General features: G+C 43.0%; 1 protein-coding gene across 4 annotated transcripts in view; it reads left to right on the forward strand.

The window, feature by feature from the left end:
- Positions 1-27,127, forward strand: part of PDZD2 (PDZ domain containing 2) — a 143,960-nt gene extending 116,833 nt beyond the window's left edge. For 3 of the 4 annotated variants that reach the window (XM_049795717.1, XM_049795720.1, XM_049795721.1), the window contains 11 exons: positions 848-929; positions 1,888-1,991; positions 2,757-2,925; positions 4,083-4,873; positions 6,055-6,199; positions 8,268-11,889; positions 12,566-12,683; positions 15,891-15,992; positions 18,476-18,746; positions 20,723-20,857; positions 22,639-27,127. In XM_049795717.1, the coding sequence (XP_049651674.1) occupies positions 848-929; positions 1,888-1,991; positions 2,757-2,925; positions 4,083-4,873; positions 6,055-6,199; positions 8,268-11,889; positions 12,566-12,683; positions 15,891-15,992; positions 18,476-18,746; positions 20,723-20,857; positions 22,639-22,805 (5,706 nt within the window). In that variant the 3' untranslated portion in view covers positions 22,806-27,127. The remainder of the gene's footprint in view (positions 1-847; positions 930-1,887; positions 1,992-2,756; positions 2,926-4,082; positions 4,874-6,054; positions 6,200-8,267; positions 11,890-12,565; positions 12,684-15,890; positions 15,993-18,475; positions 18,747-20,722; positions 20,858-22,638) is intronic. The other variant, XM_049795718.1, reaches the window with a different exon arrangement.
- The last annotated feature ends 248 nt before the right edge of the window (positions 27,128-27,375 follow it).

Here is a 27,375-nt window from a genome sequence, read left to right on the forward strand (position 1 = left end):
TTCTGAGTGAATGTGGCATTTAAACTATGTTTAAACTGCCGAGTTTGTCTTAGGAACCTTTCAAATCTTCATGGTTCAGAAAGATTCAAGTTTCTAGTCTCTATTTATGCTGAATTTTAATTCATGTAAAGCAATGTGTGTAGAAATTATTTTTGACAGAATTAACTTGTTTTCTGTTTTTAAATATATATTCCTGCAGACTAGTTGTTCCTGTTATAAAATTATATGGAGTTTTCCAGTAATAAGAATTAAGTGCATGGCAGTAATTCAGGACAAAATTAGCAAATATGGTAAACCAGTATTTATTCTTTAACCAGAGAAACATTAATTACCAATTACTGATTTAGGTTTTCTTTTTAAAAGCAAGGAGAAATGAAAATTAAAATGACAGCTAATATCTCGGGAAGTCTGGTATTTTTCCGGTAGGTTAAGTGTAGAATATCTGCTGTTGCTGATGTACGCTTGTACAAAGCAGTCTTTGTCTATTTTAAAGTAATATTTTCTCGATAAATCAACGTACAGCACTTAATTGAGTTAAAATTGTGCTGTAATGGCTTCATTTGATGTCTTTAAGTCTGGTGCTGTTTTATGTGTTTACGTAATGTGGCATTTGGACGTGGTCTTCATGAAGTCAGCAGGCTTCTGCCTCCTGGTTTCTGCAGGAGAGTGGCATGGAAGGAGTCTGAATCAGGGGACCAGGACTTGGGAGCTTTAACTAGGTCTTCTTTACTGTATCTTTAAAAACAGTAGCATATCTCAAATAAATCATGTATTTGTAGTGGTAAGTGGTCAGATTTTCTTCTCCATCATCTACTCAGTTTGATCTCTGTCTTCCACTTGACTTCAGGTTTCTGAGCAGGAGATGGATGAAGCAATCGCACGAACTACCCACCGAGAGAGCAAGGATGCCAGCTCCTCTCACGTCACAGGTAGCAGCATGTTGTCCCCTAATCCGTGTCCTTTTCCAGATGCAGGAAGGTTTAAGGACATGCTCTTGGATTCCCCAACATCAATATTTTCAGGACCCTCAAAACAGCGGAAAGGTTGAGGAGGTGTAATCACTCTGTCCACTGCAGAAGTTTTAGCAAAAGTATCCAGTTCAGATGGACCAAGTCTGTAGCTCATGTTACTTGCTTTGTTTCACTAGGGTGCCACGATCTGAAAGTAGGATTGCCAAGAGGTGGTTGCTCTATCCTGTCTTCAAGATGAAGCACAGTGTCCTGGTAGGGAGAGGACAGGAGGAATCAACTCCATCTGTGTACACTTATACATGTAGTTGGCAAAAAAAAAAAAAAAAAGTATCGTTGTGTCCATTTGAAAAAATTCAGATATTGTGTACTGGACGATATGTTTTAACTCCATTTTAATCTTTAGGGTCATGTCAAAATGTGTGCTCTGGCATTTGGCTGATGCTTTTGAACTCCAGACTTAGCACTTCTAAACTCTTACAGATGAAAGCAAACTCTTGGCAGAGTGACTAGTAAGGTGATTTTTAGACAGAAATGTTAGATTTGTAATTACCCTCTTTATATATGTGTCAGCTAAGACCTTTTTTGAAGTAGACCTTGCCAGTGGCTGCTAATTTGTCTTCTGAGATTGCACGTAGTCAGCAGCATGCTCCAGCAGGTGAGGAAGACTATCTCCTGCTCATCTCTTGTTCATAGCTGTGTCCTGGGCCTGGCTGGTGTAACATGTCCCTGATAATATTTCACCCGATCTGAGGGACAGCTTGTGAAATGTTAAATAAATCTCACTTTAGAAAAGCAATTCAGATAATAAGTAAGTGGGATTAAACGCAGCCCCCAGCTCAGAAGGTGAATGAGGCCTTGTTCAGATATATGGACCACAACTTTAATTTTTGGCATCTAACTAAGCTGTGTTTAACAGGAGCTGTACAAAAAAGTCCATCTCCTAGTGTGAAGGCCAAACAAGGAGAGACCTCATCTCCCCTCAGCTGGACTATGAAACGCTTCCTGGAGCCAGCAAGCCGGGTAAAAGGATTAGATGCAATAAAAACAGCGTCTGCTTCAAATTCAGCTTTTACTGCAGCTCTTACTTGATCAAGGAGTTCAAAACCAAACCTCTATGCTCCTTCCCTGTCACATGGGCTCCGTAAAAGGGTTTGTTTCTTACATCACACGTTTAAATCGTGACAGCAGCAAGCTCCTGTTCATCTGTGTGGCTGTAGCCTTTGGGAGTGATGTGCAGAGCACGGCAGAGAAAGCTGTGGGCTCCCACCTCCTGCCGCCTCAAAGGCATCCCTGCTTTTCGGGACACAGAGACGAAGTTAGCAGGAGAGACCTGAGCCTGTGGGCAGAAGGCTGAGCGCTTGGTCTCTCTGTATAGCCGTTGCAGTGGAAAAATCTCTGGTTTTCCTGAGAAGGCCAAAGAAGCCATACAAACTGTGTCCAGGGGTACAAACTCTTCCCTTCTCTCAGTGCAGAAGGTGTATAAAGAGAATTACAAAAGTAAATGGTTTCATCCCTTGTTTCTGCATTGAACCACATCTGCAAATTAGTGGGCTTTGGAATCCTTTTTTATTTATTATACCGGCTAAAAATGTATTGATGTGCAGCGTTTCAGCCATCCAAGTTTAGCAGTTTGGCTCTCAATATACTGACAAGTCCTCTATTATAAAAACTGATTTTAAACTTCCTTTATTGACACGCCAATGTGAGTGGAGTTTGTGGTGCTTGCATGCAGACAGGGGCTTTAAGCATCGATGACAGCTGGTTACCAGGCTCACTTCTTTTTAGCAGGGATCTGTCAGCTCCGAGGCAGAGCTTTCCCAGTACTTCTCGTCCGACGGTACTAGCCAGCTCCCGTTTGCTGATGCTGTAACCAGCTCCTACGACGAAGAGCAGCTCCGTCAGAAGAACAGAAACAGTTTTTTGGATGATGGCTCTCTTCTTCCTGGCAACCTTAGTAAGCGGTGGAAATGTGTCTGGTCATTCGGCTAATGGGGGGAGAGTCACTGGGTGCTGGTTTGCTTTACAGGAGAGCTACGGTGATTCCTGTGCTGGTAAGAAATGCCAGGCAGCATAGTGCAAGCCAGTGCTGATCATATGAAATTCTGGAAAATGGAAGGGGCTTACAACAATGCACATAAATGCCCGTTTCCATGGTATTTTGTCCAAATTGCTGCTCTGATTACGTGAAAATGACTTTATTTGATTGGCTTGGCCAAAACTAGATTGACAGCACTGCAGGGTTTTTTTTTCAAATGACTGATGATCATCTGATTGATTACATTTAAATGAAAGTGTTCGTAGCTATCTCAAATACACAATTTCAAAATGTCATATATAGCAGTGTAAAAACAATCAAATGTTCAATTTGATATCAGATATTTTGCATATGTGTCTTTCTCCCCACAGTAATTGACTGAAAGAATCTTGCATTTCTTTACTGACTTGCACCTGATCTCAAATTCAAAGGATATTACATTTGTTTTCCCTTTCCTATGCTTCTCAACTATTGTCTACAGTTTATTCTTCTCTGGAAATTCATTATTTAATGCTTAAAAGCATTTTTACATTTTAAAATACCCACAAAACAAAGCAAAACAAAAAAACTTTCTGCAAAATAAGGTACAGTTCTTTCTAAGAGGGATGTGGAAAGTGTTCTTGGGTTTACTAGTCTTTAATTTGAAATTTATTGTGGTGTGCTTGTGTCTTTGTTCAGGAAAGCATTTTTCACTCTCTGTAAGTTGATGCAGGCAGTCCTGAGCATAGATTTAAGCAAAATGTGAAAAAAAAAAATCTGTTGTTTAAAGTACACATGCAAATTTACATCTTTTCCTTCTTCGGGTCATAGTCATAATTTAGAAATAAACTGAAAATAGAACCAGATGTGCCATGAACTCATTTTGGGAATTACCCATAAACTGTAGGGCTATCTGCTGTCCCTCTTGCTGTTTGCTGTAGTTAGAGAGAGGACATGAAAAACCTGCTTTTTGCTTTGTGAAGAGAGGTTAAGGTTCCCCTGCAAACAAACCCACATGTACTCTGCTGCAGTCAGATGCATGGTATTAAAAATCATCTATAAATGCAATTAAAGTATAACTTTTTTTTTTTGCCTAGCTGCTAGAGAAGCAGGAGTAGCAAAAGCAAATGGTCTGGCTTCTCCAGCTACTGGGCGATCGTCCAGCCTTCACAGCAAGCATGTGGAGCCTGTCCGACCCGGCATCCTCAGCGACAGCCCCAAATCTGCCCGCAGCCCCTTTCATCGACAGAGGAGGGTTGTTTTCTATGATGGTGACGTTAGTGATGACAACGAAAGTTCCCACTTGCAAAGAAGCCAGAGGGTCAAGAGCCAGGAGGATGCTGGTATTGTCATTACAACCTCATCTGTAGAAATTGATGATGAGAGCCAGGACAGTGAGTCACCTAGATGTAGTGGCACCGAGACATCTTCCCCTGTCTTCAGCAGCTCTGTGGAGTCTGCAGACAGCACACTTGAGCAAACTGACTCTCCTTTCTTCCCCATCATAGCATTCGATTACTCAAGTGTGCCTGAAGTTCGTCTTGGCAGTTTGAGTTTAAAGGAGCTCCGGGAGGCACAACTTGAATCTAAGAGATCGCCAAAACTTGAGCACAGAGCAGTCACAAGAGTGAAAAGCATGATGAGCACTGAGTGCCGAAGCCTTCAGAGACAGAAGACGGAGGAGCACGGCTCTTATAACAAGCCTGTTGCGAGGACCCTCCCTCACAGCAAGAAGTGTGAAGCACTTGATGGGGCCGGGCAGGGCCAGGGTGAAATAGTCACTCTGGTTCGCAATGAGCATGAATCATTTGGCCTGGATTTGGAAATCCAGGCCATGCCCTTAAAGGTTGTTGTCACAGGACTGCGGCCAGGTGGAGCAGCAGAAATGGTAATTTTTTAATTTGGGTTGCCTTGTTGTGATTTGCTTTTACTTAGCAGGGATGATGATGATGATGATGATGATGATGATGATTACTACTACATGCAAGGGAGACGTTTGTCTCTGCTGGGCAAAATGTCTCATCCCATATTGTTCTGAAACTTCTGTTAAATGAAAGGTTTCTGATTCAGAAGTGTACCCTGGCTGATTCAAAACTAAGTAAGTCAAGAGGTAGATCTACTGAGATGGACTCATCCCCACTTGCAGTCACGTATTTGAGGGAATACTATTCTGTTGTTTCCTTTCCTTTTACCAGGGGCAAAGACAAAATAAGTAAATCCTGGTGGTAAGAATGTTTATTACACTGTATTATTTTCTATGCACATATTTCTGTGTTATACAAATCTGTTACCAGGAGGCCGTAGGTGCTGGCCAGGTTTGCCAAGCGCCGTGGTAGTACCAGTAACACATTGCTCTTCCACCTCTCTTACATGCACATATTAATGTGGATACTTGGTTCATGCTGGATGTGAAATTGCTGACCTAGATGCAAAAGTGCAGAGAGAGGAAGGAGGATATTCTGGTGTACAGGGCTGGATGTAGCATTTTTAATCTAGTTAGTAGGGTAAGAGGGGATATGTTGTAGCAGTTTGAATTGGGCTGTGAGAGCTGGGGATTTGGGTTCTGCTCCTGCCTTTTTCTCTGACTTACAGTGCGGTGTTTAGAAACATACTTAGGGTTTTATCTTAAGAGCTCAGCCCCTGTCCAATTTAGTTATTTAGGAGAGTCCCATTGGACCAATGGGAGTTTGTGGCCAGCAATATAATTCATACATGAAATGCAAAAATTACAGACAGTGTTCCAGCCCTGAAGAAGCTAGGGCTGATTCAGGCCAATTCGTTTAAATGAACAGGGCTATGTCCTCCATCCTGATACTGATCTCTCAGAGAAACCAGCAGCTCTTTTGACCTTCCTGTTTCAGATTGATCATTAATTCCTCTCCTGGCAAAAGCACAATCTGCTCTTTATTTATATGTTAGCAAACTGACAGCAGTGGTACCTGTGCTCTGCAGTGATGTGAAATAGGCAATGTTGCTTATAAGCCATTGCTTGCTTCCCTGCAATCTTTGACCCTGTGGCAGGGCTTCTGATGTGTATTTTTAATTTCCCCGAATTTGTCGTTGCACCAGGGATCAATGGGGAAGATGGCTGTTGGAGATGAGATTACCACCATCAACAGTATCCCAGTCAGTAAGATGACGTACGAGGAAATCTGCTTGCTTATGCAGTGTCTTCCCACGTCGGTAACCCTGGAAATCCAGAAAGCAGCATCAGGTGAAAGAGTAGTTTTGCTTTTTTACCATTTATTCTGAGTAGCAGTGAAGAGAATTCCCTTGGATCAGCTGGGTCTTGATCTTCTGCTGCCCCAGGTTCCCACATTGATTCAGGTTAAAAATGGGGGGCTACATTGTGTCTCCATTGGTGAGCTAGACAAAGCACTTCATCACCAAACCAGGCTTCAGGGTCCTCCCTAGAACCACAATGAGGGGAGCAAACCTATACCTGTGTGAAGCATTCAAAGCTCCCACTTACAGTATGTCCCTCCTGCCAGCATTTGCAGAGGTCTGAGTCATTTCATGCAGACCTGGAGCTAACTCGGCAACAACCCTGTCCTGATAACCCATTCTACTGCTGTGTTTGTCCAGTAAATATATTGACCCTTTATAATCACATCTGTCTCTCTTAATCTGAAGTTTAAGTAATGATTTTATGAATGGACAATAAGATAATAAAAGCCGCCTTCTTTCCCTCCTTCCCCTTCCCTTCCTTTCCCCTTTCCCTTTCCTCTTCCCCTTCCCCTTGTCAGAATTCTCTAATGTGCAGAAAGATGAAACAGAAAACCTAAGAAAACTAGTATCTTATCAAAACGTTTATTTGCATGTTTGTTATAAAAGTTTTCTAATTTGAATTGAAATATTTGATACCTCCTTAGTTTCTCCTCAGGGCTGATTTATGCTGCTACAGCAATATATGCATCCCCACAGACTGTACAAATTACGTGGTGTGGAAATGAGTGTTTGAAAAAGAAAAGCATACTTTTCAAATTCAGGAAGAAAAAAATATTTTGCTTCATTCTAGCTTATGATCTTCTTCATGTACCTATTAATACCTGGGAGCCTAAAGTGCTTCCAGATGCTTCAGTTTCAGTTGTTCTTTAAGTAATTCCTGGCTTGGCAGAGTCCTGTTCTTGTTTCCTTAGATTGCTGTGGCTTTTGCAAACTAACAGCATCGGGTAGGGGCACATTGGCACTCCTTTACTAGGCAGCTCTTCTGCTTTACCCTTCCCGTCACCCTGCCCCACTGGCAGAGAAGAGGGTCTCTTCAGTGTGTGATCCAGCATGCTGAAGCAGGGCAGTACTTCAAATCCTAACCAGGCTGCTTCAGATTGCTCTTCTGATGTGTCTCCCACTTTGTTGACTCCAGTAGGAATCTGCAGTTCTTAACATGGGTACCTAAATTAAGTGGTGTGGATAATTCCACAGGTTTGTGCAAGGAGAGATGCACTGGAATGTTTGAGTGAGCAGGAAAGGATGCTGACTCTGTGAATACACCCCTCCTTCTCCATGCACTTTCTGGGCCTCATCTGGTAGTAACTGGCCTCTGGAAGGCAGCTTAAATGGGGATGCCTGTCCCAGAAGCAATCTAGAAAGGTGCAAGCAGATGCTTAGGGTGAAGTGTTGAAAATTGTAGAGCTGGAGAAATCAGTGAACAGGAATGTGTTGGGAGTGCAGCAGTGACAGGGAGCTCAGTGTGTTGCCCAAGAGTGGGTTAAACATGTATTGGAAGCAAGGAAGGATCAGTGCCAGAAATCCAGTAAAGCCCATATGCTTAATGCCTGTATAACGTCACCCATGCGTGTCACATTAAACACCTGCAGAAGTGCCGAGAGAATCAGAGTCAAGTTATTTATGCACAGCTCATCACTGCGTTATCTGTTCACCTTTGTTTGCTACGCGAGGGCTTTGTGTAGTATGTGCAATCTGTGGAGACATCTTCGATCAAACGAGTAATGAGAAGCAGTACTGCTCAGCCTGATTTACTTCACACTGACACTTTGGTAGTTGGTTGCGTGTTCAAAGATGAGAAATAAAAAGATCATGACTGCTCACCTTGGATAAGTGGTTTGCTCCCTCCTGTGTGCTACTCAAATACACAGGGTTATGATTAATTTGAGTTGTTGTAAACATCATTACAGAAGAGGAGGAGTGCACAGCAAAAGGAAAACATGTAGTCTGACTAGGTGGTTGTCTATTTTTGTAATAAAACCTGGTATTTTGTGTATCACTTCCTATATCTGACAGGATTTTGCTTCTTTTTTTTATTTATTTTTATCATGATGCAGCTGTCAGCAGATTTACAAACCTCATCCTGTCTCCAGGGGTAGACAGTCAAAATCAGGCCGATGTCAACAGCATCCTTGCAACTGAGGAAGAACCGACTGCTGGGAAGCGAGAAGGAGCAGGTTTGCAAAATGCTGGTGGCGGCAGCGCAGTGGAGAGAACAACACTGCCACCTGATGCCACGAGCAAAGACGTGCAAAGAGGTCCCACGAAAAGCAACTATGCTGAGGACTGCGCTGCCATCCCCGTCACTGATATCGATGACTTGCTCAGCCAAATGGGTGCTCCTGAGAGCAGGGCTTCACGCACCCCGTCGCGAGCGGAGAGCCCCCTCCGAGATGAGTACACCACAATGTGCTGCTGTGGGACTGACGAAGGCTGTCCTGGACCTGAGCCAGGGCCAGCCAAGGAGGAGCTGCTGGAAAAAACTGTGAATTGTGGAGCTAATGCACAAGGGGTTTTGGGGCTGTCTGTGTTGGACTCCATTAACACAGGCAAACTTTTTACTGTGAATAAAAACTCTCTAAATAACTATTCTAGGAATTTTAGCAGTTTAAATGAGGATGAGTTGCCTGCAGCAAACTCTCCAGAAGGTAAGAGGAGTGACCTGTTTCCAAAGTCTATGTATGGGGCTGCGGAAGATTCTCACTCGGACACAGAGTCTGTCACGGAAACCTTTGACAGTGCTAACGAGGTGTTGCTTGGGCTGTGCACTGCTGCTAATGCCCCTGCAGTCTGTACTGTACTGGAGTCTGACGAGGAGCAAATTGAGATTTGTTGCATGAACGATGATGATCCACAAAAGCCCACGCAGGAGCAACATCTCACATCTGCAGCAAGCTCATCCTCTCTGTCCCCGCTGCATCCTTACAGCGGCAAAGTTTTACAAACTGAGGGCTGTGCAATGTGTGGGTCACTGGAGACAAGCATCAACAAACTAGGCTTGGAAGATCACAGTGGTCCCACTCCATGTCCCTCACAGTGTTCAGATGTGTCCTCTGCATCCTTGTGTTCTCCTTCCTCAGTTTTCCTGCCAGAAAAAGACATCCTAAAGAATTCAGTCAGTATCCCTGAAGTTTACTCTTTCTGTAACAATGGTGCCTTAAGTACAGAAGAACAGATGGGTTTGGGGAACAGTAGTGGACATACGAAATGCTGTGAATCCATTGAAGAGGAAGGGTCTCTGCACTGCAAAAAGATAAGCTTTTGCTCTGCTAGAAATGTCGATGGCTTGGAGAACAACGTGCTTGAGAAAGAAGGATATCATGATGAGCAGAGATCCACATCTGAAAGTGAAACGGTGGTTGATGACTGTAATCATGCTGTTAGTTATTGCTTAGTGAAGAAAGAAGCCAACAGTTTGTCCAGCTTGTCTAAAACAGAGAGCAATCATGTGAATGCATCGTCATCAAGAGCAATATCACTCAGGTCTCCCTTTCCCACTAGATCTAAAGATCCAAAGGCTAATACAGCTCATGAGTTGCCAGGGAAAAATGAGAAAATGAGCTCTGTGACTTCAGGAAGGACTTCAAATGGAAAAGTCCAAAGCTCAGGCACAAATCACTGCAAAGGAGCTGCAGTACCGCACAGCCCATCCTCACAGAAAAAATCCTGTCAGGATTCTAAGGGAATGGCACAAAAAATTATAATGGACACCCTTTTAAATAACCAGAAGGCCAAAGCAGGACCAAAGCTAAAAGGGATCACCATCAAAAGCAAAGCAAAGGCAAATTCAGATTCTTCAGGCATTAATCCTACCAAAGTCAGTGGAGCTGATCAGAAAAGGGCTTCTGTTTCTCCACAGCTGTCCCCCAAGCTCCTGGGGAAGAAAACACCACTGTCCCGTAATTCACCTACAAACCCAGATCCTGGCAAGAGCATTTCAGCAGCCTCAAGGACTCTGAAGTCAGACCTAGATAATAAACCATCTCTGGTCATTTCTGAAGATTCACTTCTGCCTCTCCTGAATGGCACCAGCAGCCCAACAGCGAGCAGTGAAATGAAATGTGGCTGTGAGGAGCTAACAGGTGTGCAGCAGGCATTGGGAAAGCCAAAAGAAAAGCAAGTTTCCATGCAGCCTGCGATGTGTCAGGATAAGGGTCCTAAGGTGGATGATTTCAGAGCCAGAGATGGTCAGTCCAAAGTCACTTCATCTCCTCAGGGGATACCAAAAGTTGAAGATGTGAAAGGGAGGGCGGATAACCCTGGAACAGGCCTGACCACAATCAAGAGCATCTACAGTGCAGATGACCTTAGGCAATTAGATCTGCAAAACATAGGACCATCTGCTGGAGGCTCTTCTTTGTTGAGGTCCCCCTTGGTTCAGCAGGAGCAGCTGGAAGGGCAGGAGATCCAGCGTACTTTCATTGAGGTGAAGCTTTCCTCCTCCTCACCCTCTTCTTCATCCTCCTCCTCCTCCTCTGCCTCTTCCTCACCAGCATCATTTTTGCAACTGCCATTGCTGGAGAAGACAGAAGAGACGAACACAGAAGTGCCTCAGCTGACTGCAGAGGTGGGGAATGTGCGGTATTTCTCGAAAGCAGATACTGCTGGAGACAGAAATCTCTATGGCTTGTCGAAACCTGTGATGAGGACTTACTCGATGCCGGCCCAGTTATCGGACCACTTGAGGGAGGACTGCCGTGTTGCAGAGGTACATCCTGTGCAAGGTCCTCAGGGCCACGCTACAGAGGAGAAATACCCCCAGGCAGCGACAGGGATGTTAAAGATGGTCCATCTGAATCTGCCGAGTGGCCAGAGGGGGAAGGAGCAGGCTTATGCCTCCAAAAGCACCCAGAGGGTCCACGACACATCCCCTGCAGCCAGCGACATTAGCTGCCCCGCTGCCAATAAGCTGAGGGGCTTCAGGAGGAATTACTACTACTATGAGCTGAACTGGCCGCATGAACCTACCTCATCCTTCTCTGTCAAACAGAGGATCAAATCCTTCGAAAACCTGGCAAATTTTGACCGGCCCATTGTGAAGGCCATCGATATACACTCGGCTGCGAGATCACCGCTCGCCAGGAGGTCGTGTGGTGGGATGGCTGCCGCAGCCAGCCCCGCCGAGATGCCACGGGCCTTGCGGCGCAGCTTGAGCTCCTACGGTGGCAGCCCGAGCCCGGCCAACGCCGTGGCCAAGTCTCCCACCAGCGCAGAGCCCACACGTGTGGCGGACGGCGGCAAGGGGGAAGGAAAGCCCCGGAGGAGCGAGGAGGGCGGTGCTGGGTCAGACGCGGCCGCCTTTCCCCCCTCGGCCTCGCAGGCGCGCCGCAGCCGGGGCCTGGGGCGGCCGCCGCTGTCCCGCTCCAGGCTGCGGGAGCTGAGGGCCCTCAGCATGCCCGACCTGGACAAGCTGTGCGGAGAGGGCTTCTCGGGGCCGCCGCAGCCCGCCTGCTTCAAGACGGAGCTGGAAATCACACCCCGCAGAGCCCTCGGCGTGCCTGCCCGAATTGACGCAGCCCCGCCAGCCCGCTGCGGCCCTGCGGAGGTGGGTGCGATGGGGATGGGTGCCGGCAGCCCTCGGGACAGCGGCTCGGGGACGCCGGGGTCCGCCTCGGATGATGACGTGCCCCACGGCAGCTCTCTGGATGGGGAACGCTCAGAAAACAGCTGGTCTATCAGGTTGGTGTTGGCTTTGTTACCGCTGCTTCGTTTTTGCCCCCGCAAGCCTCTCCTGAGGCAAAGCTTCCCCATTGCCCCAGATCTGCCCCAAAGCGCGTTTCAACTTTGGCCCCAGCCCCAATTCCCCTCACGATTCAGGGTCCCTTTCTTCATGCTCTTGATTGCTTGGAGCCGCCATGCTGCTGTCTGGTGGCAGCCGTGCTTCCGTGCAGGGTGAAGCACTTTGTCCTGGTGGGGATGGGCTCCTTTTCTGTGTCCCCTCTAGCTGGTTTTGGTCAGTTTTTGGCCACCTCATGACACAGCAGCCGCTGTGGAGGGGAGGCTGCACAGTGCTGGCTGCCAGCACAGCCCGCAGTGACAAACGAGCTTGTTGTCCTGCCAGAAGCAGTCTTCAGATGTAGCTGTCTCCTTGTTTTTGTTAATGTATGTTGCTAAAACCGTTGGGGAAAGAGGAGGGGAATGGAATGGGGACTGACTTTCAGAGTTAAATTGTCTTCTCTGCCCCTTCCCATTCTTAGAGCATACACCATTTCTTACCTGTTTTCAAGATTTCTGCTTGTTAATGGGCTGGCCTTTCATTGTTTACCCTAGTGCAACCTACATTGTATACCTGAAACGTATCTCTACACGGTCTAGAAATAAAAAGCTGTCTCTTATATCTTTCTGTTCATTTTAGCTTGGATCAGCTACTCGTCTCAAGCCTGGACCAGCAAAAACTGCAATCTGTTTTGTCAGCAGTAGTACCAAAATGTGATGTTGTTGATATGCTCCAAGAAGTCAAAGCACAAGTAAAGGTAAAAACCACAAGATAAAACTAGATTATTGGTGGTATTTTTAAGGGTTTTCTTAATGGCACATAAAATCTCTTCCATACAGTTTCAGACCTCCTCCAGTAGTCCTGGGGTAGGTTACAGTTGATGTTAGTTTTACTAATGCTGGTTTTTGAATGCCTGTTATAAACCCATAATAAATTCAAATGGCTTTTGTATAAGAAAGCGTATTGTTTGTTGAGTGTGAAAGCAGTTTTCAGCCATGATAAATAGACCTATTTTAAGTGGAGAACTATGCCTCCATTTGAGTCATTATTACAGCTGAGAAACTCCTGGGTTTGCCAATAATTGCACATCAGAATTTAACTTTCCACCAACCATCTGGGTCAGACTCGCTTTCCCCACTGTGCAAGGGAAGCTCTGCTCCTCTCTTTGCCTGGAAACACCCCCCTTTTGCTAGGGCTGCAGTCATGAAAATTGAGTTTATTTTGTTTAATGCTGAACTGGTAGCTTGCAACAACAGAAATTGGGTGCTGGAGGGTTTGTAAGAGACTACTGTGACCTTTTTGGTCTCTTCTGTGGAACTGGTTATTGCATTAAGATAACCTGCTTCATTATCTCGGTGTTTAAAGAAGGCCTCCAAAGTGAAATGATTGGCAGAACATTGCTTCTCTGATTGCAGTGTTTGTGTTTGTGTTTTTGGGATACATCCACATCGTTTTTAAATCAGAACAGAAGTTGATAAAATAATGACAGCACTGGAGGGGAAACTGCCATCTGGTCTGCATAACTGCTGGCTGAGCTGCATTTGGAGCATTCCTGAGTCTTATTCACAAAGGTTGCTGTTTCAAATGTAGAACAGACTGGGGGGAACTGGACCTCCCCAAAATAGCCAGCTTTACCTCCTTCCAGGGACAGCATAGATAAAGCTTGCAAGTCCCAAGAGCTTGGTGAGCCAAGGGGGTTTGGTAGGTTTGCTGATAAAATTAGGATTGGATTGTATTTCTGGCCAAAGGTAATTAAGTGTTCTTTAAAGTATTTTGCATGGGGTCTTGGAGAGATTATTTATTTATGCCACTTTTCAAAGTCTGAGAACTCAAATATTTATAAAGCTGAATGCTTTTTGGAATGCACTCCTTGTCTGCATAGTTTCTTATCCATATTTAAGCCCAGTATGGCACGTACTCTGGAAAATTTTATACTAGTCAAATGCTGTATTTAAGTGTACAATAGGAGGGTTCTTCATGGTTACGCAATTGCTGAAAAATTAGATGGACTGCCTGATTCAGACTGAGAGCTTCCCCAGGAAGAGTTTGTCATCATCTGTTGCTCTGAACAGTGCTGAATTTACTGCTTTTAGTAAGTGCTACTAATATATATAAAAAAATATGGGCATTTCATTGTTTAAATCTCTATGACTGATAATCTTTGGCTAACAGGCTAAATAGAGGTGATCACTGGAGGCCCTGTGTGTCCAGTTTGTGGCCAAGTAAAGCAATAAGCATCCATAGACAGGTGTGTCTGTGCCTGATAGTACATGTGCTAGCTGAGGACAGCATTGAGAGCTGGGGAGGGAGGAGATGCATAACCTTGGCAATGGGAAGCTAGGGTTCAAGCTGTGTTGCTGACTGGCCCAGGATGTGCAGTCCTTGCACAGTTCTCCCATGTAACCAAATTAAGTTGTGGTAGCAAGGGTTGGAAAGAACCTGACCTCTTAAACAAAAAGGGTTGCTATAGTACTTAATGGTCAAAGATATATGTGTGTTTCCATTACCCTCACTGCACTTTGAAAGGGGCTAGCCTAGATACTTAACTGATTTTATTATTTCTAGCCTAACAGAAAGCTGTTCTCACTTGAGTACAGGTGAGAAGGGTCTTAACATCTACAAATACTGTGCTCTGTTCTCCTTGAGCACTGATGGATCAGTGATGTGGAGCAGGGTGGCATCCATTTCTGACATTGGCTCTGTGCATTGCAGGGACGCCTCTCACAAAGAAAATTTTCCAGAGCCACCATTTGGCAAAAAAGCACACAGTGAGGCCAAGAATTTGACCATTGTTTCACCATAAAATGATAATAATCTGTGGTTCCCTGTGCCTTTTGAAACAAAATTAAAGGCAAACACTGAGTTAAAATGTTGAGTTTAGTGAACTAAATACATCATTTAATGCTAAATAGATTAAGAGGTTGGTTTCTAATGATGTGCCATTAATTTTAGTGTTGGCAGTTTCTGGAAATGACTGATACTGGATGGGATCCCAGGGAAAAGCTGAGGCCTGCTTTCTACTCCTTATTTCTGATGCTCTGCCCCACAGAATGTTACTATCCCCTTGCTCTGCCAAATGCCTGCTTATAGACCCGCTTACACCACAAAATGTGGTCTCTGTAACAGTGTCTGGTTTTGTCCTAATAACCGTTCAGAAGACAGCACCAGACTTGCTGGATGGAACTGCTTCTCTCTCATGGCAAATTCTGTATTTTGGCAGCGGGCCATCACTTCGAAGAAATCAGCTTTGCACCTTTCTTCTGGTCTGGAGCCAAGTTCAGCACTGGTGCAGACCTGCACTGGTCCCTTTCCTGTGCTGGATGTTCCCATTTCCACAACAGCACAGCTTAGTCCCATTTGGATCCCTAATGGGCTCCTTACTCTCATGTCACAAATGAAACAGTTTTTCCTGCTGTCCCATCTAGCTTTCCAAAGCTTCAGTTTGTGGTCACTACCCCTTGCAAGATTGTCCAGCACTGCTGAGAAGAGATTGATACAACTGCCCTGCATTACATCTTTGTAACTGCCTTTTGAGGGGAAGGAGAAGTGGGATGACAAAAGTGTTAGTAATTCCCTGGAAAGTACAGTGCTTGGTCTAGAAAGGTGTATGGGAACTATTGAGTTTTGACTGCAAAATGTCAAGCAATTTGAAATTTATTACAGCCTGTGAAAATAAGGCTGCCCACAGTTTAATACCCTTCCACTGTCCTAATTTTGCTTTTGCTTTCTAGTCTTGGACTGACTGAAGTAATCTTTGCTGTCACCTGAGTTCTCTTATCTGGCTGCTACTCATTTGTAGCATGAAAAGAAATGTATTTAATGTCTCATTTTTAATTCCTTGAATTGCTTTTTTTTACCTGCCATAATCTGAGGGTACCGCGAATTTGTCATTTGTGCGGGAACTTTGTCTTGATCTTTGGTTTGTTTTTATTCTCCTTCCTCTCCACCTCCATTTTTCTGCTAGAGCAAAGAAGACACATACTTTGTAGTCTTGCACAAAGAAGAAGGAGCTGGCCTGGGATTTAGTGTTGCTGGAGGAATAGATCTGGAACAGAAATCAGTCACAGTAAGTGATGGCTCCAAGTAATTTTTTTGCAAAGCTCACTTTAAAGCAGGCTGGTGATTAGATCAAGCGCTCATTTATCAAGACTCACTGCAAGTCATTCACAGTCATAAAACAGTGTCTCTCAGAGGCGGCTGCATACCATCTGCTACTGAAATCACAGAGTGTCTGGGAAGCGTAATTTTTATTATTGGAGATGGATCCCAATTATGTTTTCAGTCTTTAAAAGTCTGTTACTAGATGGGGGGGCTGGCTAGATCTAAATCCTATGCATGTAAATAAAATTCTGCATGCAGTTGCAGTGCATGCAACATTTTAGGGGAGATTTTCATTCCCAGTAAATGCTGTGCAGTGAAGTTTTTGAAAGATTTTGCAAATGTGAGAATGACTGTTACAGACCTCCATAAACATCCTGTATTTCACGTCACAAATTTGGTTTGGTGTTACTAAGACCTGCGGGTGGTCCGTAAATGAGGGTTGTTGTTTTGATTTTTTATTTTTTTTTTAAAGTCTTATAACGCATTCTGAACCAAAGATACTGTGTGCCATTAAGTGATGTTGGTGTGTAAAAAGTGATACCAAGCAACTTATATACTGTTCAAAAACAGATCAGTTGGATAGAAAAATTCAAGAGAACTGGTGTCACGTGTGACAGTTTCTTTGCACAAGATACACATTTCAATTCTGCCCTGACAAAGAGAGATCCATTAAGTGCTGAGATTAGAAGAAGGATATGTCCTCAGTCTGTGGGGCCTGCAGCAGCCCTTGCAGGAATCTTCTGGTTTTTGCTTTTAGACAAGACCAGTATGAGTAAATGTATTTTACGTTAAGCAGTCATTGAGTTAGAACATGGTCACAGTCTAGGGAACAGACTCTACTTCTCTCACTACAAAGGTTGTGTTCCCTGTCTCTGGCCCAAACACTCGCAGTGTCAGCTGTGAGGAAGGGGATGGCTCAGCAGTGTTCTACCCCAGAGAGCTCCTCACCTAGTGACTGGGACACTACCTAAAAATATGAACTTGAGCTCTCTCAGGCTGAGCAGAGCTCACTTTCTCAATCAGTGCCATTAGCCATGAGAACAAAGAGCATCAGCTGCTGCTCTTTGCAGATCCTCTTTGTTCAGTGTGTATAAAGCATACTTCTCAGGTGGGGAAGATTTTAATGTCCTTGACCTACTGGGATTCTGGGTCCCAAATGGATTTAGGGTTGCCACTGGGTGGTGAGCTACTTAGATGGGCTGTTCTGCCCACACTTGGGTGCAGGAATAGAAATGCCTAGTGAGTGTCAAGATACTGAGGAGTTGAGCATGTGAAGGAAGGCAGCAGATGTTTTAGACGTGACCCCTGTATTCCACTTACCTCTTGTATTTGAGTGTCTATGTCTGTTACTGAGCCTGGTACTCCCATCTTTGAATGCCTGCTTAGACTGGCTGGAAATTTATCTCCTTGGATCTGCAGGGTTCTATGGTAGGTGCCCATCTCAGCATGGCCCTGCAGTGAGAGGGAACTGGAGCCAAAGGGCTTCTGATTCCTCACTGTTGGTCTGGGCATTGGGATAGATTCCTAGAGAAAATGCCAGGCAGAATTGTGCCCACAGATTTGGTGCCTGGAACCTTTGCCCAGTGGACCTAGAACTGTCACATGGGAAACCATGTTCAGGTTGCTAAAATTACAGTGCCTGATAGGCAAGTCTTTAGATACAGGGTCTTGAGTCTTTTAGTCAGTTCTTTTCTGTAAATAGCACACATCTAAGGGTCTTGAGTCTTTTAGTCAGTTCTTTTCTGTAAATAGCACACATCTAAGTCTCAGCTGTTTACTCAAAGTTTAATCTACTCTGAATAGAGGTGGTTTTTTTTCTCTAGAAAAAAAAATATGCATTTCAGGCCACTAAGTTATCCCTTTGCATCTATTTGTGTGATATTTGATCAGCCAAATTGAGATGGACAATTAAATACTTGTACAGCTGCAGTAAGTCAGAGCCTTTCTATGCACAAATGCTGTGCACTACTTAGAAGTGTGCATGTGAAAACAGCACAGGATACATGTCTGAGTCAGTGGGAATTTGGAGAGTGGGTGTCACACGCCACAATGTTGTTCTTGGTGTTTGGTGTAGCATGGATGTGGATTTAACCTGTGTGCCACTTGAAATATGTTAATTGAAGACTTTTGATGAGTTCACTGAAGGCATAAGTGATTTGTGATGTTACATTCTCTAGCTGGTTTTGGTTGTCCTTGGCTTAGAAATGACCATGCAGTAATAGCATGTTTTCCTCTGCTTTCACCCCTCATCTCTAACTGCAATTCTTGTCCAGTCACTTAGGCCTTAGTATTTGAGGGTGTTCGTTGGAGCAAATGTTGTGTGCTTGATATCCAGGCAGTGGGCACTGACTGCAAACTTTGGTAGGGTCTCTGTGTTCACCTTGGCATGTAGAGCACTATGTGTGGTCATGAGGTTAAAGCATCCTTAAGTTAAAATCTTTCTTGTAGGTCCACAGAGTGTTTTCGAAGGGAGTGGCATCTCAAGAAGGGACTATTCATCGAGGAGATCTTGTTCTGTCAATCAATGGCAAGTCTCTTGCGAGCTCAGTCCATGGGGATGTCCTGAATACTCTTCATCAGGCAAGACTATACAAATATACGGTTGTTGTCATCCAGAAGGAAAAAGACAAAGCAAACAATTCTTCCAGTCTTGAGATATCAGCTACTGGCAGAAAATGTGTGGGGTCTGGAAAGGATATTTCCATGGAAATAGGAACAGGTATGATCTTTGTCCAAGAACAGTTGGAAGGATTCCCTTGGAGAGCAGACTGAAGGGAAAAATGTCCATGTGTTTTAGATTAAAACCGTCTGTGCCTTATGTGATTGAAGAGAGCAAATGAAATTACCTTTAAATTTTATTTGTTCTCTTTGGAGCCTAAATGCAGTTTGGGGGTTTTTTTGGGTTTTTTTTTAAAAATTATCATAACTTAGAAGGACATTTAGGGCCTAATCCAATTTCTACTAAAGTTGGTGATTCCACATACTCTTCCAATCCAGGATAAACTCCTTTTAAATAATAACAGTAGTCAGTGTGAGAAAGCAAACAACCAAAAAAAAAAAAAGGAAAAAAAACCCCAACCTCAAAGAAAACCCCAAGCCCTGCAGTTCGTTATGCATAGGGACTGAACTTGCTCTTTGTAATAGAAGACTTCATACTGTTTCTGCTAAAAACATAGAAAAAATTATTTTGATATTACAGTAAGTGTAGCTAAGCCAAATCCAAGTCAGCCATCCCATAGGAAACTAGGCATAAATGGTTTAAGTGGAAATGTATCAGTGGAATGGTAAGTTCCTGTTTGGGAACAAGACAACATTTCAGTGTGAAGGCTGTACTTGGGGTGTTACAAGCAGATCTTTCAAATGTTTTTGTAGAATTAAGACACAAAACCCTTTAGTACCTGTCTGATGCTGCTGCTTCGGGAGCAGGGCATGACCTGCTTCAGTCCTCCACTGCTGCAGTGTCCGTGGGAGAGAGTGGGCAGTGGTTACAGCTTATTGCTGAGAGATTTGGTGATGTGGGTTCTCCTGCCTTTCAGGGCAATACCAGGCACTCGGCTCAGACCAACCCCAAACCGGGACATGGAGCTGCCATTCACCTATTTTTAACCCCGTGGCCATAATCATTGCTGTTTATTTTTTTTCCGTAGCAGTTTTTATTGTTTTATGCTTTCACTGGGTTTTATAGGCCAGCTTTTTAATACAGCTTACAAGAAGTAGAAAGCACTCTGTAAATGAATGGATCAGCCTTTCTGGAATTGTTCCCATGGATATAATATATGTAATTACTTCAGAATCCCTTTCTACCCTAAGCTCCCTGCGTCTTGCACGTTGATAAATGCAGGATAACTGCTGGGTGCAGGCACTAGGGGGCAACATTATCTCATAAACAGCATAGTATTGGGTTATTAAGAACATATTTCCATCTTGCAAGGCAAAGCACATCTTCAAATGTTTTAGATAACATTTAAAGTTGTTTGAGATAACGGCAGCAGTAATTTGTGATAATGCAGACTGCATAATTTTTATATTCACACAGGGCAAAGAGGGACCTGTTTTCCAAAATTGTAAAAGCAATTCCTAAGCAAAATCATATTTTATGTCAGCTACAGCAACATTGCATTCTAAAAATATCTGCTATGTAAGAGGCAGAATGCGCATACAGCTAATTATGGTTATTGCCATAGATATGAGACCAGAAACAATTACTCACAGTATTTAGTGATTACAGATTTTTCCTTAAGAGGATGGAACATGTTTGTTTAATGCAACATTTCATTCACTACTGTTATTTGAAAAGATGTGGCTCATTGAATGAGAAAGTGGGAACAAATGAAGGAAAAAGAAATGCTCTCCACTCATCATTTTTATAATTTTTCAGTTATTTTGTTCATGTTGAGAGTCTTTGCTAAATTTGCTAAGCTTTAATTTTGCAAAAAAAAAAAAATGCTTTGGCAGGTTTTGGTTGAACATACAAAATGAAAATGTCGCTGTGCATAAAAGCATTTTGTACTGTCTCCCATTCACAGCTGCACTCATACACATTCACTTCTGAGAAACTGGGTGACAACATGTCCTAATCTGAATATGAACTCAACTCTGAATTGCTTTGTCACTGCAGCAAAAACAAAACCAAGAAACACAACTTGCAATTTACTGTTAACTGCATAACAAGATGCTGTGTATATTCTGTTACAGATCCAAACCTGGATATGAATGATGTCATCTGCGTTGAATTATTGAAAACCTCTGCTGGCTTGGGATTCAGTCTTGATGGTGGAAAAGCTTCCATTGCTGGAGACAGGCCCTTGCTTGTAAAAAGAGTATTTAAAGGTACTACAAGCATGCAGTGGATATTATCCCAGTTTTCCTTTTGTGTCCAAATTCTTGGACTCGATTTTTTTTTTTTTTTTTTTTTTTTTTTTTTGGAGCAGGGGTGGTTTTTGTGGTCCTTGTTTACTACCACTTACTAGCCAAAGTGGTCAGTAAAAAAACAGTCCCGGGAGTGGCTAGGGATTGCATCTGCTAGTAAATGTTTGTGGAGCAATCTGATTTACTAAATATGATGCAGTTCCTTCCTGGGCTTGTCCACTATTCTAGACATTAAATTACAGCAGCAGTATCGTATGTAATGGTTTGAGAAGTTCATGCCTTATCCAGTTCTCTTTTCTAAGAAAAGGACAGTAGAGAGAATCGGTGTGGTTCCAAAGCACCATCCTGCATTAATACCCAGTTATTAATTTTATCTCTTTTTTTCATATTTGCTTTTTTTTTGTTAGATATCAGTATCAGCTTTTGCTAAGAATATGTGATGTTTGTATTCAAAAACTGCCACTTTTGGATGCTTTGTTTGTCAGCAAGTAGTTAAACTTAAACAAACCATGTATAGAAAGGAAACCAATCCCAGAACTATGCCGTGATTTTAGTGTGTCTGTCGTGGTTTAACCCCAGCCAGCAACTAAGCACCACTCAGCCACTCATTCACTCCCCCCTCATCCCCAGTGGGATGGGGGAGAGAATTGGGGAAAAAAATAATAAAAGGATTGGAATATACAAAACAAGTGATGCACAATGCAATTGCTTACCACTCACCAACCGATGCCCAGTTAGTTCCCGAGCAGTGATACCCCCAGGCCAATGCTCCCTCCCCAGTTTATATACTAGACATGACGTCACATGGTATGGAATACCCCTCTGGCCAGTTTGGGTCAGCTGCCCTGGCTGTGTCCCCTCCCAGCTTCTTGTGCCTCTCCAGCCTTCTTGCTGGCTGGGCATAAGAAGCTGAAAAATCCTTGATGTAGCATAAATACTGCCTAGTCTGGGATTCAGTTTAGTGAAAAATACGGTACTTCCTAAAGGAAGCTGAAACTCTCAATGAAGCTGCAGCATTTTTTACAGCATTACTTTTCAGTGGTTTATTCTCTCATCAAGGAAAAATCAAAATGGTATTTCCTGAATTGCTTATCCATTTCTGTTTGTGTGTGTTTTCCCCTCTTTAGAAATTGATTCTGAGGGTAAAGACCATGTTTAATTTTGAGCTCATTGATTTATACAGTCCTTTTCCCCTCCACTCCCCGTGATGGCTGATGTTAGTTAAATTATCATTACAGAAAACATACTTTCATGAGCAGTGAAGGGTGTGACCCTCTCTAGGAGCTGTTTCTGTGTCTGGTGTGTTTGTCCTAAGTTTCCTACGTGCGTGTGGTTTGTTCAGTCCTGTTATCCGGGTTTTACAATCTACTGCATTATCTGCTTATTACCGTGTTAAAATTCCATTTGAGAAAATACATCCATGCCATACAACCTGTATGTTTATTTTTATCAACCAGGTTTTCTTACAGCTACAGAGATAATGTACAGCATATTTCATGCACTTATGCTGCTTCCTTCAAAAACAGACATTTTGACTGAGAACAAGGATTATCTTGGTTAAAATAACATTTATGTGACATGCAGCATGGGGTAGATTGCTAGAGCTGAGCCAAACATAAGTTACTTGTACTGAAATTGCCACTGTTGGAAAAATGGTTTATTTGCTCTTCATCACAGGGGAAAGCAAATTTTTGTGGGTTTACTTTTTTTTTGCATTGACTTTTTTGCCCTTTTGCTCCTAGGTGGTGCTGCGGAGCAATCTGGAAACATAGAAACTGGAGATGAAATTCTTGCTGTTAGTGGAAAATCATTACTTGGCCTCATGCATTACGATGCCTGGAACATTATTAAATCTGTGCCAGAGGGCCCTGTTCAGCTACTAATCAGAAAACACAGAACGTCGGTATGATGGAAGCACTACATCAAATCACACTTGCTAAGACAAAACACTTAAAACTGGCTACAAGCTATCTTTGTTTCTAAAGCCACACAGAAGTGTCTTAATGCTCTACAGAGAGGTGCTAGGAGCCTTGGAGAACCACTGAGCAAGCATGTGATGAGCATCATAAAATCTCACCTAAATATCGAGGATGAAGGAAGCCAAATGTTAAGAGAAAATTTTGTATTATGTGGCAGTTTTAATGGAACTTCAAGACCTCTCCTGGGTTTGATTTGAAGTATTTTGACTGAGAAAAATAACACTGTGCCTGTCCCTGATATTTTTAGTATCTGCAGAGCATTGGGAGTATAACTTATGGTTGTTATCCTGTTGACAAGGATGGGTATTTAGATTGTACTGTATCACTTAGCTGTAATAAGACTTCAGGACACTTACTTAGGGTCTGGTCCTTTTTTTGTTGTAATAAGAGAATGTCTGGAACAATCTCACTTTATTCTTCTAAGTGCAGTTTTGCTAAAAATGCATGACAAAAAGAGTATAATTTTGCACAACTTTTATGCCTAAAACATGAGCATTTTAATGCAAAGCTGAAAAATCTTCTTAAAACTGATGAACTAACTTGGCATCCATCACAACTGAGTCTGCTCTTAGATGCAACTTGTATCTGAAATCACTTGGCATTAATGCAGTAGAAATCTGTGAGCAAAAAAATCACATCCAAATAATAGGTGATTGTCCACCAAGGTGTAGACTGAGTTATTAGTTGTGATTAAAATGGGAGCGATAAAAATTGGGGTCTGAATTTTCAAATTTAGGCTTCTAATGTTAGGCACCTTTAATATATATATATTTTTAAAAAGGGGATAATTTCAAGTGCTGAGCACTTGCAGATCCCACAGACTTCAGCAATCACAAAGTATGTCTGAAAGTCGGGCTGCTTTTATTTGGCTGCAAGAGGCTTAAGGCTGCCCGACTTGAAACACTCAAGCTGAAAGTGGTGGTCTAACAATGGGGATTATAACAGATTAAATCTGAACTGGCCATATTTCTGGCTTTTAATCGCTCTTTTTTGTTTTGTCTTGTCCAATATTTATTTTTGCTTGTGTGAGAGTGGGTGAGGATGTGTGTAGAAGATATAAGTGCACCTGGCTGCATCAGGAACAGGCTGATGCTGAGGGTTCTGGATGGTGAAACTGAAAATTGTTTGTGTAGACAGGAGAAACCATGCTTTTAGATACAGCAGAACTGACAGGGTTGCAATGCCGCAGGTGCTTAGTTTGGATTTTCTCATCTCTACTCACAGTAGAGGTACCAGCAGCAGGCCATGCTGCTGAGTGTTTTTCATAGTCTGCTGTGTTGGGAGGAGAGCGTACGGGTGCAAGAGATTAGACTCTGTTATTTCTCTTCCTACATCTGGGATAGCTAAACAACATAAATGAGATACAGGAGGAAATGGGCCAGTGTCCTTATCAGCTGAGAACAAGTTGTTTGTTCCAGAGTGCTCAGGTTGTTTGTCACATTAGGCTGGAGACTGCTCACAGCCAACATGCCCAGGGTGAAGAGCTCTCAGCCTGGAACCGGTCCAAATCTGAAGTGCTGCCTACTTCTATAGTGAGCCAAGACACTGCATAGCTGTTACAAAAAAGTCTGGGCTTGTCACTTGGCCCTACCCCAAGATCATACTATAGTTGAGTTTATTTACATTTATTCAACAGTGCTTGGAGCAGTTGCTTCCAGCTTAGTGGAGCACTTGCTTTGGTTCATTTCTGACAGCTTCATTAGACTCCAACTCGTGACATACAGAGGAAAATTCAGTTCTGCAAGGCAACCTGAGACCAGGTAAGCAGAAAAGCTGTGCAATGTTTTGTCTAAAATTGAATAGATTTAATTCTTTTTCTGTGACATTAGCATGTGAATCATGGGAGAAATGCAGCTTTTGGTTACAGGAAAGGCAATACTTTACATAGTCCTACAGCTGCTTTGCCTGCAGGATTTCTGTCAAAACTAATTCAGGTTCAGTGCTGTGAGATGACTATGGAGTTGGGTTCCCTGTGACCCCGAAGCTCAGCCGCTCTGTTGGGACTGGTGCTTGCCTCCAGTCACCTCCGTGGTGGGAGAGGCTTCAGGAGGATGCAGCACTTGGGGTCAGAGGACCACACTGAGGTTGCAGGCCTGTGCTGAGATAAAAGAGGTTACCCCTGCATATTTGGTGAAAAACAGGGAGAAGACATTTGGCAGTGACAATTAAATGGTGAGGCCTTGTTCAGGAATGACCAAAATCTGACTGTAATAGCGTGTATAATAGATACATAAAATGCATGTGGAATTTAATGCAGCGTAGTGAATACATACCTGTATACGTATAATACGTACAAGTGCAGTACTGACTTTTTGCTACTTTAATGTGGTAAATCACAGTTGTGTTTTAGGAAATGGCATTTTTTTTCAGTCCACAGTTTAAAATTTTGGAGGTTCCAATGCAGGGAGGCATATGTCTCCCTCACTCCTAAACCGGTGTGAGCTCAAAGGTAAAGTCTTCATTTTGTAAATTAAACTTAATTTGAGGTGTCTTAAGATGATACGTGGTGAATATTTTCAGATGCTTATTTGCAGGTACTGTTCATTGTGAGTGATTTAGAAGGCTTTAATTTTTCAGTAATCGAACACTATACTGTTCAGTATTTTATTTTACATGCACGTAGATATGTGTTGGCTGAGTAACAGCAGAGGTGGGGATTTTTGTGTGTGATTCAGTAGTGGCTATAATTTAAAAGCTAGGTTTAATGTTTTAAGTCTGATAGTTACTATGGGTAGAATGATACACTTCTCTACTAACATTACAGCAAGAAAAAGAATAGTATTTAACCCTGATTGTTTTTGTTCCTGAAAATACTTTTTTTTTTTAATGTGAAAGAACAAGAAACATCTTTACTGATGCTACCAGTGTTGATTTGATCACAGTAGTGTTTCCTGACATCCCTGTTGGGGTGTCATTCCCCATAAAAGCCCCAGGATTTATGCAACATGGGTCTGCTTTATTACAAACAGGATGGGTAGACCAAACAGATGTAGTGAACCTTTGGTTGCGCACCTGGAAAAGTAAATGTTATTTTTCTGAGAGCCTGGTCCCGCCAAAATGACAGAAGATGTTGCATTGGTTCATCGGTATTCAGTAGGTTCATGAGCATTTTTGGCCTTGCTGTTTGCCTGTCGGTCCCCACAGTAATTCTTTACCATACCAGAAGGTTGGCCAAGCTCTAGGAGAGCGGTGACTCCCCAGAGATTTGCAGCTGCCTCTTGGAAGACCAAAAAATCAGGATGAAATTATGCACTTGGTCCACGACTGTTCACCAGGGACCTGAAGGCATTCCAGGTAAGGTGAATTTGCTCCTAGATGGAGAAGGTCTGGTGGAGGGCTTTGCCGCTTCCAGGCCTGGGGCAGCTCAGTGTACACATCCTGGATATGAGAATGGGCTCTGGTGCGATAATGCCATTGCATATTCTGCAGCCTTTTGTGCCTGGAAGTTATTTCCAGCTTCTGTGGGGGCTGCATCTGTATTAAGAACTGTGAGATTAGGCCTAAATGAGGGAGGGAGCAACATCTGATTGTTTTCTTGCTAAAAAAAATGGTATGAGGGCAGATAAGTATTAAACTGTTGAGTGATTCATGTTCTCTAATGACCCTCTCTTAAAATTAACCCTAGTTAATGTTCTGCAGTGGTTCTTGTCAAAATCTGAAGGAACTGCTCCCAGATGGGAATGTTTACCTGCTTCTACGTTTCGCGTATGTAAATGTACAAGTGGAAATATTGATCAATAGTAGACTAGATCATGTGAGAAATGGGGATCCCACTTTAAGTAGGTTTTATGTGTTAGGCTGATACACTTATTGTATGATACTGTATATTTACACTTTTATTTATATAAATAAAACTTCTTTTAATGAAAACTGTTTAATATGCCTTGTATATTTTAAAAAAGTGAGTGCAATAACATGAAATAGATTGTACATTTTTCAATTTGCTGTCTCTGTTATGTAAATCTGTATTGCCATAAACTGTTTTATTTGGGTTTTTTAGTGATTTTGAAAATAAATGGTATCCTTAGTACTCCTCTAGATACTTATTTCTGTTATGCCGATGTCTGTCTGGTCCACAGTTGGCACTGGCATCGTAGGGAGAGCACAGACAAAGACTAAGTAAGCGTTAATGCTGTCCAGTTATGCATCTAAGCTAGAAGTAAAATACCAGCCTCTAAGAACTGTCATTCAGCATGAATAGGATTAAAGCACTTAAGAAGTGTTAGAAAGTGTTGTATAGGACCTGCTTTGGTATCTTGGAAGCTGTGCTTTTTCCCCCACCCCACCCCCCCCCACCCCTGTGCAAGGAAAACGCAGAAGGCAAAGGTGAAATGCGGGGTTTTCATCAAGAGGAGCAGTCTCTGGAATGCATCACCTATAAGCTGTACCTCCTGCCCAGCCCCTGGGCTGTAATGGAACAGGTTGTATGTGTAGGGAATATGTATATACAACTAGGTCTAGACTGGTATTTCTTCTTGTCTTCCACCTACCCTGGAGATA

The sequence above is a fragment of the Accipiter gentilis genome, chromosome Z (genome assembly GCF_929443795.1).
Source record: "Accipiter gentilis chromosome Z, bAccGen1.1, whole genome shotgun sequence".
Lineage (NCBI taxonomy): Eukaryota > Metazoa > Chordata > Aves > Accipitriformes > Accipitridae > Astur > Astur gentilis.